Source organism: Arachis hypogaea, chromosome 18, assembly GCF_003086295.3.
Source record: "Arachis hypogaea cultivar Tifrunner chromosome 18, arahy.Tifrunner.gnm2.J5K5, whole genome shotgun sequence".
Classification (NCBI taxonomy): Eukaryota; Viridiplantae; Streptophyta; class Magnoliopsida; order Fabales; family Fabaceae; genus Arachis; species Arachis hypogaea.
This window is the reverse complement of record NC_092053.1, coordinates 115,984,102-116,000,713: the sequence shown is the minus strand read 5'-3', so window position 1 is coordinate 116,000,713 and position 16,612 is coordinate 115,984,102. Positions and strand designations below refer to the sequence as shown.

At 35.3% G+C, this 16,612-nt stretch overlaps 1 protein-coding gene across 1 annotated transcript; it reads right to left on the bottom strand.

Annotated features, from left to right (window-relative positions):
• Positions 1-13,212: 13,212 nt before the first annotated feature.
• LOC140181433 (uncharacterized) lies at positions 13,213-15,229 on the bottom strand. The gene is made up of 4 exons (XM_072224999.1): positions 15,093-15,229; positions 14,764-14,941; positions 13,734-14,663; positions 13,213-13,644 (listed from the first exon to the last, which is right to left on the bottom strand). Exons 1-4 carry the CDS (start codon positions 15,227-15,229, stop codon positions 13,213-13,215), a joined length of 1,677 nt encoding a protein of 558 aa, XP_072081100.1.
• Positions 15,230-16,612: the final 1,383 nt, after the last annotated feature.

The following is a 16,612-nucleotide window of genomic DNA, read 5'->3' as shown; positions in this document are numbered from 1 at the left end:
ATGGCTCTTGCTCATAATACATTGGAGGAGGTTGTTGACATGAAGATTGATCATAGGCATAATGCTCCTCCCACCTTTGATTGTTCCATCCTTGATGCATGTTCCCGTTGTAATTCCCATCTCCTACAACATAGTTAGAACCAAACTCATAGTCAAAAGGGTGAGAATTATAGTGACAAGAGAAAATAAAAACAAAAACTAATAAGAAATGAGGAAATAAAGTCCTAAAACTAGCAAAGAAACAAAAGGTAAATATATTCACAATATTCACATATGGACAATAACCAATAACAAGCACACATTGCAATTCCTCGGCAACGGCGCCAAAAACTTGAAAGAAGGAAATCATCAGTCTATAATTTCTTCTCAATAAAAGAAATCGCTTCGTTGCAAGTATAGTTCCAAACCGACAAATAACCTTCAATCAAAGTTTAATTTTTTGTTGTCATAAGTTCAACCCAATAAAATAACCGAGAGTATTGCTCCCAGGTCGTTCTCTCTAGAAATTACAATCGAGTGCTTAATTATTGGTTATGAGTTTCACGGGGTGGGTTGATAAAACAAGAAATTAAAAAAATAAGAATTTAAATGACAAGAAAAATAAAGTGACAAGCAAGTAAATCAAACAACTATATATAACAATTAATAAAAAGAGGCACTCATGGCAAGGATTGAGAATCGAGGTTTTTTATCCTAGTCATTAATCATAATAGAATAATTATCAAGAGTTAAGCCTATTTCGTTATCTCCAACATCGGGAGAAAGTCAAACAAGTCTAGTTAATCCTAATCCATAAGTAGTATTAATGGAAACAAGATCAACTAATCACTCTAGATCACCAATCTAAATTGGGTATTAATAACTCAAGATCACCTAATTTCTCTTTCCAAGCCAAGAATGCACAAAATCTACTCTAAACCTAAGCCGAGCATTTTATCAAACACTTGGAGTGAATAAAAATAAAAGCATATCAAAATTGCAAGAAATATAAAATCTAAACTACCCAATGCAAGAAATCAATAACAATAACTCAAACAAGCATCAATAAACATGAAAACATAAAATTGCATTAAATAAAATTAAAAGTGACAAGAGTGTTCATAAACTAAAAAGTGGCATAAAAGAGAAATTAACAAGAAAAACTAAGAGAATAAAGATGTAGGAACAAGAAATTACAAAGAAAATTAAATTAAAGCAAGAAATAAAACCTAAATCTAAGATGCAATTAAACTAAAAACTCTAATTCTAGAGAGAAGAGAGAGCTTCTCTCTCTAGAAAACTACCCTAAAACATGTTGCTAAGCTACACAAATTACTCCCCCTTGTTTCCTCTTGAATTCTGCATCAAATAGCTTCACAAATGAGTTGGATTGGGCTTCTACAACCCCAGAAATCGCCCCTAGCGTGTTTTATTAATGAGGTCATGTGCTGCTTGTCATGCGTACGCGTGGGCCATGTATATGCGTCGACATGAATTCTGCGAATCCTCATTCTTTCATGAATTCTCCATTTTGCATGCTTTTCTTCCATTTCTTTCAAGTCATTGCCTTCAAAACCTTAAATCACTCAAACAAACATATCAAGGCCTCGACTGGGAGAAAAGTAAATTAAATTTAGCAATTTTAAGGCCTAAAAAGCATGTTTTCACTCTTAAGCACAATTTAGGAGAAATTCACAAAACTATGCTATTTCATTGAATAAATGTGAGATAAGTTGATAAAATCCACTAAATTCAACACAAGATAAACCACAAAATTGGGGTTTATCAGTGCGTACGCATGCTTCATACATACGCACGGAACCTGTCCTAGTTCCTTCAGTTGTGTGAATGATGCATACGTGGAATAGTACATACGCACAAAAATGCCATGATGCATATGCAGCATAGGTGCGTATGCACAGAACCCACTTTTGCTAACCTTGCTGCAAAATCTACAAAATTCAATTTTAACCACCAAACTTCAAAGGATCATAACTTTTAGTACAAACTTTTTTTTACTCCCTTCTTCAAAGAAAATAAATACACATCTCCAATTTTATTTCAACACAAATTCCATAAATATTCAAGTTCTGCGCATCAAGTTATGGTCTGTCGAACTTGACCAAAATTTACGAAAAACATATTTTTCTGCAATACCCAAAACAACTATTCACAAAACTCTTTTCTTTTGCAATGAATACTCAATTCTCACCTTAACCATCATACAACTTTCATTCACTTAAAATCACACAATTTGACACTTCCAAAATCTCAATATCACTCACCCTTAATCTTATTCCTCATGAAAATTTTCCAAACAAACAACAATATCCACCACAAATTTTCCAATTCCCATATATATCAAGCATTAGAAAATCACTAAATCAAGGCCTCCGGCCACTTTCATTCAATAATCAATAACTATCCAATAACACATATTCATACTAAATCATCATCATCAACAACACTAATCCAACAATATCTTAGAGTCAACTTGCCTAGAGTTTCACATAGCATTACATAGTGATTATCCGAAATTGATTCCCGTATCTTAGTTGACGGCGGTTCCGATTTCTTGCATCCTTCTCTCCGGCCAATCCAAGCCTCAATCAATTCCTCATTAATCCAAGCTTCAACCAACTATATTCAATCTAATTACATTCAAATTTCACATTGTTCATACTAGGGTTTAATAGAAATTAGTGAAAAACAGAAGGAAAGAGTTTTCTTACCTTATTCCACATGAACATGGACTAAACCCTACTAAAAATTGAGCTTGAACTTCCACTAAAGCATCAAAATCATAATTTCATCACCTCACTATCCAAAAATACAAAATTTGCAAGAAACAGAGAAATGAGATAGGATTCTCGTAATTACTCACCTCAAAAGTGGTATAGAAATGTAAAGCGAGATAAGAGCGATTAGTCACAAACTGGTCGTCGGTTGGAGCTCCGGCTTGTGAGAAAAATGGATTTGAAGTTCAAGGTGAATAGTTTTTTAGTTTGGTCTCTCTCTCTCTCTCTCTCTCTCTCTCTCTCTCTGGGGTAAGATGTGTGAAATTAGGGGAGGGAGTCACACTAGTGACCCCTTAAGTGACGGTATTTTTGTCCTTTCGTTCATTGGCCCTACCTAAGCCCAAATTTTTAAAGATATCTATTTCGGTTCGTATTTTAAATATTTTCTGGTCATTTTTATATTTCTATTTTTCTCATATGCAGTACTGAATAGACCTAAGCATGTACAGTTAATTACGACGCCGGTATGCATTTTTTCATAATTAATTATATTCTTGTGCTCTGAAAAATTTTCAATGTTCAAATTTTATTTGTAAATTTTTAAATTATAAAATTTAAATTTTTAACCCATACTAGATGGTTTCAAACCCTCTTAACTCAATTTTTAACTATATAATTGGCCAATAAATTTCTCGAATCTTACACTAACAGTGCATCGAAAATTGAATTATTTATTTTGCACACTTTTTATTATATGAAAAACAAGTTTTTTATTTTTTTCTAATTTTTTATCAATACATTATTTTTTATATTTTTTTGAATATTTTTTAAGTTTAATTACTCTATTAATTTTTATAATTTAATTATTTTTAATTTGATTTTTATTATTTAAAAACTTTTAATAATATATTTTTTTATCTCACATTAATAAATTTTCTTCAAGTATGTGAGACAAACACATTTATATATATCATCTCTCACCTCTATTATCTCTTTATGTTTGTTCTTCTTTTTAGGTCATCTTTCCTTGTGTTAGTTCCTCTTTCTAACACTATGAAAGTTTCTTTAATTCCTTAATTTGCTTCTTATATTCGTTGCCCCCAATTTGTCCATAACATTAATCGAATCCACCTGCTCTTCTTTTTTATTCTTTCTTTTTTTTTTTTTTTTTGAAAGATTTTTTTTAATCTTTGAACAACACCACAAAATTATAACATGCCAGATGAGTTCTTTGCTCACACCAAAATTAAAAAGAGGAATGAATAATGATAGAACTATAGCTTAAGCTTCAATTATAAGGACCCACTTTGAATTATAATGATAAATAAGGAATAGCAAACGCAATTTTTAATTAGGCATTAATAAAAAAAATTTGCACTGCATCGTTTATGGATTTTTGTATTGTTGTTAAGAGAACTAACAAAAATGAGGGAACTAAGCCAATTTTATGGTGTTAAAAAAACTACCACAACCAGATACGGACGTTGTAACACCTACCGCTACACAGAACTTTACGTTTAAGTCGTAAATCAAAGGCGGCGAGGCATTATATTACCTAAAACAAATATACATACATAATATTCGAAAGATAATAGTATAACTAGGAGTCTGTGAAAAAAAGATAAACAAAACGATAACCGTCATCACACTCGAAATGTCAAGATAGAAAACGTCGTATACATAAGCAAAAGATATATATATATATATATATATATTCCGAAGGATGAACCGGACAGTTCCAATAAGATTTCATTCTTGAACAAAAATCCGATAGACTTATTTGAGGGAGGGTCCCATTGGCGTGCATCCAGTAGGAATTGAACCTACGAATTCGCTCCAAATTCTACTTGAGCATCCAAATCGGGGTCGATGCCAGCAAAAACATCTCGGAACAATTTGGTTAATATATCCAAATTTGTTCCTTCTTGGCTAAAAGAGATTCCTATTACTCCAACCAACAAAGTAAATAATACTAATATAAACATAGAAAAAAGCATAGTATTGGTGGGTCCAAGAGTTTTATAAAACTCTCTTGATGGAAAAAAATGTGAATGAAAGATCCCGCTTATATATATATATATATATATATATATAAAATCTAGGATAAGATACATAAGTACTAGTCTTGACCTGTGAAGAAAAGGTCAGCTAGAATATTACAAAACCAAAAGTGTACTGAAATACATCTTTTTTCTCCAAAATAAAACCTCTAAGAGAAAATACATAAGACAAAATAAACTCCAAAAGTAAAGTCTTCTTCGCTTTGCCGAAAGGAAACTTGCACACTCAGCTAGGGCTGTACATAGTTTGGTTAATCGAAAAACTAAACCTGTTTTTTGGTTAACCAAAAATTTAATCTTGGTTAATTAACCAAATTGGTTTTATATGATAAAACTAGTTATTAAGCGGTTATAAAATTTAAAAATCGGTTTTTAACCGGTTATAAAAATAAAAATTGGTTTTGAAAAAATTACTGGTTTTTGAAAAAAAAAATTGGTTTTTGGAAAAATAAAACTGATTTTCTGACAAAAAACCAGTTTTTTAAAAACTCATTTTTTTTAAATTGAATTTTTAATCTAAAAAATTAAAATTAAAGTTAAATTTTTTTAAAATTTGGTTTTGATTTTAGTTAATCGGTTAAAACCGGTTTTTTTAACTTGGTTTTAGTTAACCAATTTTAAAAAATATGGATATGATTTTAAAATTTTGTTAAATTGGTTAACCAAAATGTAGTTATGATTTTTTTAATCGGTTAACCACATTTTGGTTTTTAAATGTACACCCCTACATTCAGCGAGGTGCGTACGTCCTGTATCTGTAAAACAGAAATTTTCAGAACGGGTGAGAACCTGAAGGTTCCCAGTAGGGTAATAGTTCCAAATAGAGACTACATAAAGATACATGAAACCACTAGACAATTCTAGTCTCCAAACTCACAAAGTTCAAACCTAGGATTCTCTCTAAATCCCAACAAGGTCAACATACTAAATCTCAGCTACATCAGTGATCTCCAATCTCAGTTTTTTCCACTACATCTCAGCATATTTATTTCCAACATCACAGTTGATCAGTGTTTAGTATATAATTCAGTAGTAGCAAGAACAAGTAATGCAATTCAAACACAATCAAAGAGCAAATACAACAATTAATACATTTAGCAGTTAAACATAATCATTCACATAGGCAAGCCAAGTACAACAAGCACACCTAAATAATAGCAAATAGATGCATATGATGCATGTCTATTATATTGGCCATGAGATCACGTGTCGATTAAACTGCCAGACCCGACACATCCGGTAGCTAACCCAGACATAATCTCTCTGTCGCACATCCCCAAGAGGAATAACAAGAAGAGAATCCTCAACCTTCTAGAAGGGAATCCTCAACCTTCTACCATCTCATTGGAGGCAGCGCTATCTGGGATATAATGCCCGCCACACTTCACAATCAGAGAGAGACTGTGATACAACGATAGGGAATCATCAACCTAACTCGTGCATACCATAGCCAGAAATTGAATCGAAGGGAATCCTCAACCTTCTATCCAATTCTCCGATGTAACAAGAGAAGAAATCCTTAACCCCGCTTGTCCACCACAACACAAGAGGGAATCCTCAACCTCAACTTGTCTATCCATGAGCGGGATCAAACCACCATCCTCACCATAGGCGGAATGAACCACCATCCCCACAACATCAATCATAATCACAATCATATATAATCATTTTTCAATCAAATCTCATTATGTTCACATTTATCACGAGGATAATTATCCTCAAACCGTGAGCGGGATAAAATAACCATCCTCATCATAGTTGGAAATTGAACCGAAGGGAATACTTAACCTTCTGTCCAATCCTCCGATGTAACAAGAGAGGAAATCCTCAACCCAACTTGTACATTGCAACACAAGAGAGGGAATCCTCAATCTCAACTTGCCTACTCGTAAGCGGGACAAGGCCATTGTCCTCACCATGGGTTAATCATTATTGACCAAACCCATTATCATCATCAAATCCATCATTAATCATAGTTTTCATTCTAAGCCTCATATGAATCCTCACTTTTGATCTAAGCATCTAATCAATTCAATTCAATTCAATCCCAGTCATAATCTTAACCAGCCTCGTAAATCATAACTTATCATAACCTAATTCACATACGGATATATGTATAACTGGAGAGAATCCTCAAACTCTCTAATTTATGAGTGGGATTAAACCACCATCCTCACATCACACCACAACCACAAACAAGTAGGATAAAACCACCAACCTTGCCCGGAACCACGAACAAGCGGGATAAGACCACCGACCTTGATCGGAACAAGTATCACATCAATACGCAAGCAGGACAAAACCCACAACCTTGCCACGCAAGCGGGATAGTGCCACCATCCTTGCCAATTCAACAATCATAATCGATCTCAAGCACGCAAGCGGGATAAAACCACTGTCCTTGCCAAATTGGTCATTTAGACCACAATCAGTTATAGTCATTGACTTAAATTTGTTTCATTAGTTATTATAGCCTTTAACCCCAATTCTTTATCAATTAATCAATTTCATTTTCTCATAAGCGGGATATCACCACCATCCTCATCGTGGGCAGAATAAACCTCCATCCCCACAGCATTTCGTCTGGTTAACCAAGTGTTTAAGAAATATTTTGAGATTTTGATCATCAATTCCTTGGAGCAGTGAAAAAATATGGAAAGATCAAAATCAAAAGTTCCAAGGCTCTGAGAACCAATGATTATGATCCAATTATATGTCTATGGTGTTCTTGTTCTAAGGATAGACTTGGATCAGTAAATCTAAGGGGTGCTTTATCACCCGATAACTTAGGCCAACTGGACCAGGATTATTGATTGAAAGCCTGTTTAAAGAGCTGCCTTACAACAAAACGATTAGAAGTCCAAAGAGGCTCTGAGCATCGATGTCTGGATCAAAACCATAGTTATGTGCTTGTGGGATGAATGTGCCAAGGAAAAACCACTAAAATTGGCCTTGCAACAAAACCCTTAAAGTAAAAAAACCGCAAGATCTTTCTCTAAATTCAAATAAAAAGTAATTGCCTCCAAGTCATACAAATCCAAAATAAATCTCATAATACAATTTGAATTTCAGTTTTTGAAAACTCCTAATCCTGAGTATGCAAGATTCATGAAGGATAAGAGAAGTCAAATGCAACCACAAATAATTATCACAACCCTCACTTTTTGTTTTCAAATCTTAAAAGCTTTTCAAATCTTTTTGCTTGAGGACAACCAAAGCTTTAAGTTTGCTGTTGTGATGACATGTCATTTTAAGCGGTTTTTAAATTCTTTTTCTTATTTATTTTCTTAGGTTTTATTAAATTTCTTATGTTTTCTAATAGAATTTAATAATTAATCAAATATTAGGAGTTTGGATAGTGTTTGTAGGTTTACAAGAGTTTTCTGGCTCAAAAACAAGCAAGAATCGAAGAAAAACTCAAAAGAAACACAAAAGTGTGGCCCAAAGGAAACAAAAGTGTGGCCCAAGGAACTAAAGCCACGACTGCTAGCGGACCCATCCAGGCTTCAGCAGCATGCCGGACAGACGACTCCTGTGCCTGGCAGAAGATCCTCCACGCCGGGTGGCCTTGATGCATGCTCGGCGGCCTCCATGGAAGCCTACTCCCACGCCCGGCATATGAAGCTCACACTTGGCATATATGTCCCTTTGCAAGTGTGATTTTGGGCTTTTTGCTCAATCTTTCACTAACACAAGCCCGAATTAACCATAATTACAACTTTCAACTTCCAAGATTTAATAAATTAAGGTCCAAACTTAATTATCCACATTATTAAAAGTCTTAATCACATTCAGAAGATTGAATATGCTTGAAGATTAGTTATTGATTCTCTCTAGAAGCATAAAAGATTTGCTCATTTAGATTTGATTTGAATTATTTATTTTTTAATTTGAATTAGAGTCAGTAAGCAGTTATCTTGTTTCCTTCTCCGGAAGATAAGTGATTATCTTATCCTTTCTATCTGAAGGATAATATTAGTTTAGTTTTAAATTTGAATTCTAGAATTTAGGCTATAAATAAGTGACGTAGCTCATAGAGAAGATCATCAAGTCCTCGGACTACTTCTCTTCTTGTTTTTCTTACTTCTTCATGGGTAACTAATTCTCTGCCAAAGGATTAGGAGCTCTGTTTATATTTTCTTTGGATAATTAATTTACATTTTTTTTTTATTTTGAAGTTTTGCATTGATCTATTTCATGATTAAGTTATTTGTTCTTCCTTCGGATTAGTGGATCGAAAGGTAAGCTAATTCTTCTTGGATTCTTTTATTATAATTGAAAATTTTGATATTTGAATCAAAGCTTGAAAACTCTTTCACATGACTATTTAAATTCGGCTAGGAATAGTGGTTCAATTAGTGTGCAACACATACATGATTTTCAATCACTCTAATTTTAAATAAGTGACATATAATCCGGATTAGAACAACTTTTGAAAATTATGTTATCTTTTAAGATTTAACTGGACAGGACTAACTTGAATACGTGACATATAATTCGACCTAATGACTATTTTTAAATCTTATTTGAATTTAAAATTAGTTTTGTGCTTAATCTCTTGATTATTAATTAATTGATGCCTAATTAATGCTTGAGAAACTGAGGAGCCAAGGAATTGAAAATCAGTTACTAAAGGTTTTGTCGTGAAAGATCTTTGCAAATTTCAAGATAAATAAACAAGATTGATTTTCCTAAGAGCATAAGCATATCTAAAGCCCTTGACTCTCATCATTACTGTCTTCTCTCAATTCCTAATTCAAGTTCACTATCCATGGCATCCAAGCATTCAACATTCAAGATTCTCAAAACTCCCAGCAAGATACTCTCTTGCCCTCTCTCTGATCAACAATCAGATTTTATTAATCTAATTAGGTATTTAATTTGTCCTTTGATTGCTTAATTCTTTAATCCTCGTGGGAATGATATTTACTCATCGTGGTATTACTTGTGCGATCCGGTGTACTTGTCGGTATCTGTGAGCTTTGATTTTTGTTCATCAGTGTTTTGAAGGGATTGGTGAGGCTGCAAGCACTTGTGAGGGAACATAATATGAGGAAGCAAGTGCAGATGACAATGTGGTGCATGCAAGCATTGCTTCGAGTTCAGGCAAGAGTAAAGATTCACATAATCCAGTTAAGTCATGAGAAGAAGCAACATGAAGCAATAGTGAAGAGAGAGAGCTCTTGCTTACACCTTCAACTACAAGACTGGGAGACCTCAATTGGATTGGAATTGGTTGGAGCGTTGGTTGTGCTAAAATCGAGATTAGACCAACTGGAGATGGCACACCAGACTCAGTTGAATGATATGGGATAATGCAGGCTGATATGGGATAGTGATATGGAATATAAAATTAGACCTCAATTGATTTTATTTATCCTGATGCATTTTATAACTACTTTGGATATAAGAGAATTATATGTCTAATTTGGTTTGAATTCTACTAATGTAATACTAGTTTTCATTGATTAATTTTTTTTAAATGATATTCACAGATTTTTGTCAATGTTTTTTATTGTTTTTGGAGTGCATTAGAGTATATGTAAAGCACATACCGGAACTTTTTTTTTTAATTTGATAAGGATATTGCCACGCTTTAGTGGCAATAGGTCCATGTATCTTCGACTATGGGGCACGCTTTAAAAGCGTAGTCGTATCTTCAGCTAGGGGCACTTAAAGCGTAGCCATATCTTTGGCTATGGACATGCTTCAAAAGCGTGGCTATAGAGTCACACGTACGGCCATGCTCGCAATCAATAAAAGCGTGACAAACATAAAACGTGGCGATATATCGACAAAAGCGTACCAATAGCTCAAAAAATATGGCGAAAATTTATCACTACGCTTTTTCCAACTTTTTGCCACGCTTTAATAGCGTAGCAAAATTATGGTTTTCTTGTAGTGAAACGAATCGCTTGCCCTTTCAATTGCAGTGTGAATGAAGCACGTATAGTATATTGTCGAATGGTAAAAGGTTAAACCAAGATGATGATAGTATGTTTCCTTAAGATATCGAAAGATGTACCACGTTATTGCTGAAGACATATAAACTACATGGAGCATATTGTGATACGAATGCAAAGTGAAGTCTCGTTATTTTCTGTATTTACTCAATTATTTTTAATTTTAAATGTCAACATCTTAGATTTGGATTTTAATGGACTTTTACAAATTAAAAACTTTATTAACTCATTCATACAAATTAAAATCTCATTTTTATTCTCATTATCAACAAGATTGTATAATTTTAATGTTAGAATTAACTGTAATAAAATTAATTTCTTTTGTCCATATAATTATTTATTTTATAATTTTAATTCTAAAATTTTTAAAGTATTTTATAATATTTGTCTATATAATTATTTATTTATTGTCATATTAATAATAAATTTAAATTATATTTAAATTTATTTTAATATAAATAATATTATATAATTTTTATGTTAAATTTTTTATCTCTCAAAAAATTTCTTCAACTTCTGCCACTGGATTGAAGCTGATTTAAGCAGAAAGTTATCAGAAGTTATGTTTGTCTATATATCCATGGATAGATCTTATAAAAAATAATCTTAAATAATATTATTTATCTCTTTGAGATAAGGACTTTATACATAGAAGTATACAATTAAATGAATTTCAGTGGGTTAGGCTATACAAAATTTGTAAAAAGTAGAATTTTTGTGAAAGAGTAAAAGATGCTTTTGGCGAATAAAATAGTGTGTGTGTGTTTTACTGTTTTTTATGTCTATCTCATTTGAAGGTGCAAAATATTAATATTTATTTAATGAAAATAATGTGTTTATTAAAGAAAAAAACTCCACGTGGTCCGGTTTATATAAGTTGTGGTTGTTAATTTTACTCTATAGTTATATATGATCTATAGGTCCAAAACACCGAAATGACAAAAAAAAAAAAAACGCTACATTGTCTTTTACATTATTATTATTATTATTATTATTATTATTATTATTATTGTGTGCTTTAAAGACATATATTAAATATATTATAAAAAAAATAATTTAATGCTATTTATTATTTTTATATATTAAAAATATAAAAAATATTATTATAATAAATCATATTAAAATATTTTTTATAATATATTTAACATATGCCTTCAGAACACACAATAACAAAATCCTTATTATTATTATTATTATTATTATTATTATTAGGAATAAGTATTGTTTGGTTCCTCACGTTGAGGGTCGAAATCGAACCCGTCCCCGATGTATATTTTGATTTAAAATCATTCTTAAAGTCGCATTTGAATTTAAAATTGTCCTTTATAACATTTTCGAACGTAAATGCCCTTGCGTCGTTATGAGGCAGTTATGATCATGGAAAATAATAATAAATATATATATGTATATATAGGAAATTAAAATGAATGGGAAAGTTTAATAATTATACATTGAATTGAAAGGAGGAAAGGGTAAAGTAGCGTGGAAGCCATTGTTGCATAGTTCACCGTGAGGACCTGCTGGAGGGAGACCGCCATGGCTGCACGAAGCTCAAGCTCGTCTCGAATCCCATCTTCGTCACAAGGTAGGCTGCTACTTTGTTCCCATGGTGAGAAGCCGGTGTTGCGAATCTCGGGGACCAAGGAGAACCCAGGTCGCAGATTTTGGGGTTGTGTCTACTTTGAGGTTTGTTTATTTACTTTTCCTCTGAATTGGGTCTTCTGGGTGATGGAAGGGATGGTGATCTCTGTGGGTATGTGCAGGTGCAAGAAGGCTGCAATTTTTTTCGTTGGGCAGATCCAGATACAGAGGTGGAGTATTCAGAAATTGCTAGGTTAAGGAAGAAGCTTTCGATGATGAAATCAAGAACTAAAGTGGCAGAGTGGAAGCTGAAGTTCGTTGCAGTGTTAGGGTTTTTTGGGTGGGTTGGGTTTGTATGTTTGCTGTTGCAGAGTTGGTCTAAAGCAACGCAACAGTGTCTCATTCCATTGAACCTGGTATGAAACATGTGTAGGTGTATTATGCTGTTGTTTTTGTTGGTGAATTGGGCTGGGGTTTATGTATTAGGGGGGTTCTTGATTGTGGTATGTTGAATGTATTTCAAGATGTATATATGACTGTCTTGTAAGCATGGTTGGATATTGAAATGAGAGTGAAAGTTTTTCTTGGCAAAACATGATTTCCATGACTGAACAATAAGATAACAGTGTCATTAAAATGGTAACAACCTAAATACATAATAAGCATAGTGTTTGACATTACCAGAACCTTAAGAGAAACTTAACTCAAAATAACCTAACCATCAAAAGGATTGGCCGGCAACAAGCCAATATTTCACTACAACCAACAGTAGCACAGCAACAAAATATAAGCTAATATTTCAGTACAACCAACAAGTCCACACTGGATTAACCAGAAGCTTAAGACAAACTTAAAACAAAATAAACCAACATGCTAAGTGTTGTCATTTCCCTAAAGCAATCCCCATTTTCTTAGAGGCAACTTTGCCATTAACTTCAGTTTCCTGGGAGAAACATGAGGTCCTCCAGTAAAGCTAACAGAGTAGTGCCTAGTGGGTTGGCTTGAAGCTATGGCAAAGGATGGCTGAGATGCTGGAAGAGTAGTGGTGGTTAATTGTGATGATGAAGTTGGTGGATCAGGTTGGGCTGAAGGTGTGGGCTTCATGGTCCCCTTGGGCCTGCTTCTAGGCCTTTTTGGCGGTGCTACAGTGTTGGACTGGGCTGAGCTTGTTGGCTGTGTTGCTAAAGCAACTTTTCTCTTGACAGTGAGCTTGGGAGTGGGCTGTGTAGATGCACTTTTCTTTCCTCCCTTAGCAGCTGGAGGGATAGAGTTGTTGCTTCCCCTAGATTGCTTGCTCTTGCTTTGTTTCTTGGAATTTTGGGCCTATGAAACATTTGCAGTCAATACAGAAGAACATAAGGCTGAGTTAAAAACTCTCAGACAAGCAATGTAAAAAAATTTAATCAATATACCTCATTCTCAATAGGTTTAGGGCATCTGCTTTTATTATGTCCAACAACACCACATATAGAGCACCTTTGTTTCTCCCCCTTCCTGGACATGTGAGTGCGGCTGCTCTGTTCTTCATCTCCAGCAGCTGGCTTCCTTTTTTTGACTGGCCTGTGACTATGCCTTCTGTATGGGGGAGGCATTACATCAGGATGTGGTGTAATCTCCCATAGGTCAGGGCCGTTCAATGGGTGAATTACTGCCTCGTAGCACCTCAAGTATGCTTCTCTCTTGTAGCAGTTAGCCACATAAGGTTCCAACTCAAGCCCTTTGAACTTGATGCAACTAATTGCATGGATACAAGGTATTCCACTCAACTGCCACCTTCTACAAGAGCACTCAGAGGATCCTAAGTCAACAGTAAACTTATCTAACCCATTCATAACCTCATATTTCTGAGCAGCATACCAATATGGACGCCATTCTCCAGCAGATCTAGACCTCCTCTCCAACTTGATTCTAATCCTAGGTAAGATTGTCCCTGCATACTTCTGAGCCAAATCCCTATTCTCTGCCCACCTAGTCATCAGTTTAACCCGGATCTCCTCTAACATTGTAAGTATAGGTTTCTCTCTAGCATCAACTATGGCAGCATTAAAGCTCTTAGACATATTGTTAACCAGTGTATCTACTTTAGAATTATAGGTAAACCTAGATCTAGACCAATACCTAGGGGGGATAGCATTTAGGTACCTATAGGCTTCCTGATTCACAGCTTTCAGTTCGGCCATGTTCTTCTCCCAGTCCCTCCAGTGAGTCGCCTTAGCACACCTCCACATTAGTTGCTTCAATTGTAACCCTGGAAACCGTTTCCTGAAATTGCTGTATAGGTGCCTCACACAGAATCGATTCTCCACACCTGGTATAACATCATCGTATGCTGGCAACAAACCCTGTAAGCAGAAAATGGAGGACCAAACAGTGATTGATACTTGAGATATAGTAATTCATTGTGTCGATGTACATAAGTAAACTTCGGTTACACTTGCTTACTTTCTGCTGGTCAGACATGAAAGTAGTTCTTCCCATCTTCTCAACACCAATGTCAGTTGCAAGATGACTAAGGAACCAAGTCCATGAGTCCTTGGTCTCGGCCTCTACAACCGCATATGCAATGGGCAGCATTTGGTCGTTTGGATCCCAACCAATGGCAGTAAGAAGTTGTCCCCCCCTGTGGTGTCTTCAAAAAACAGCCGTCTAGACCAATAAAGCTCCTACAATGATTGAAGCTCTGCTTGCATGCTTCCAAGCAGATATAGATCCTTTGAAAGATACAGTAGCTGGTCTGTGATGAGGCTACCTCATTATCAAGTTCAGGGAACCTTTGCACTTGTAGGCGAACGGATGTCCCTGGATTTGCCCGCATCAGCTCATGTGCATAATCATATATCCTCTTATACTGCTCTCGGAAGGTTCCCTGGATTTCATCAAGTGCAATCTGCTTGGTCCTCGTTGCCATTGACTTGGTGACAGTCAAGTTCCACTTTTTTTGAGCCTTTGACACTAACTCCCTAATCTTCACCTTCGGATTTGATTCCACTTTCTTCTTGAATGCCTTGCCTAGCCATCTAGAGTGCAAAATCCCCACCCTGTGTGCTTATGTACATGTGTGAGTCAAGTTCATGCTGCGAAGCTGCCAAGTATCCTCTTCTTTCATCTTCGCAGCATACAGCCAAAACGGACATTCGCCAGTGCAAACTGCCCTAACCCTTTGCAGATCACACTTCCTAAATGTGATTGCCCGAGCAGTCTGCACAGCATATGCAGTCACAGTGTCCTTGAACTCTTCCCTGGTAGCATACACTGTGCCCACTTCCCACTTGTATTGCCTCATGTCTTTTTTATGCTTGTGAACTGGATAACTCTGTCCCTGGTGGTCTGAATCTGACACAGCACCTCCAACCTCGTGGTCATTCTCTATTTCATCACTCCCTGCTCCATCTTCATCCTCAAAGTTTTCAATTGCAACCCTCTTATTTTTCACTGCCCTACTTTTTTCATTCAACACATTAACATCTTGAAATCCACTAACAGCAGGATCAAGCTCATCTTCACTGCTGGTAAAGTGTAAATCATCTTCAGTCTCTTCCTCTTCCTCAGATGGTTCATACTCTGAATCAACGCTATCACTATCACTATAGTTACCCATATCAGCTTCCAGATTAACATCATCACCACCTGCTGTATTCTCGGCCCCAGAGATATCAGCAGCTGCTTCAGATTCTTTTAAACCAGCATCTTCTCCTCCATACACAACCAGCTGTTGTCCCACATCATCCATCCTATGATCCCCCCCAACATCAATGTATCCAGAAGCAGGAAACACCTCCTCTTCCTGAACCTTGTGCACTACATACAACTCAACATAATCTCTTACCTCAGCTATTTTGCACATAGCAATAGAATCTGCATCAGATTTAAACAACTTCAAATTTTTCTCCAAGTCTTCATGTGTAGGATCCTTGAACCACAAGGAAGGGATATTCTCCTCCACATATCCAAACTGCTTTAACTCTGCATAAGCTTCAAATACGGACCACCGATCACCATCAATTTCTTCTATCACTGTTGTTTCTCCCCCCCCCCCCCCACATACTCTAACGGCCCATTCTGATAGGTAAACCACCCCCATGGTAGACTTTCATTTTAAAGTACACCATTGGCTTCTCCAACAACCTATACACAGTGCCATATCACACAAATAGAAGAAAAAATTAAAACCTAAACCACACAGTGATGTTTATCCCTAATCTCAGTAAACGGGAAACAAACTCAACATACCTGATAGAATGTGCACGACCCTGCCTTCCAGTAAACCAGACTCGGCTGCGATCTTCACTCC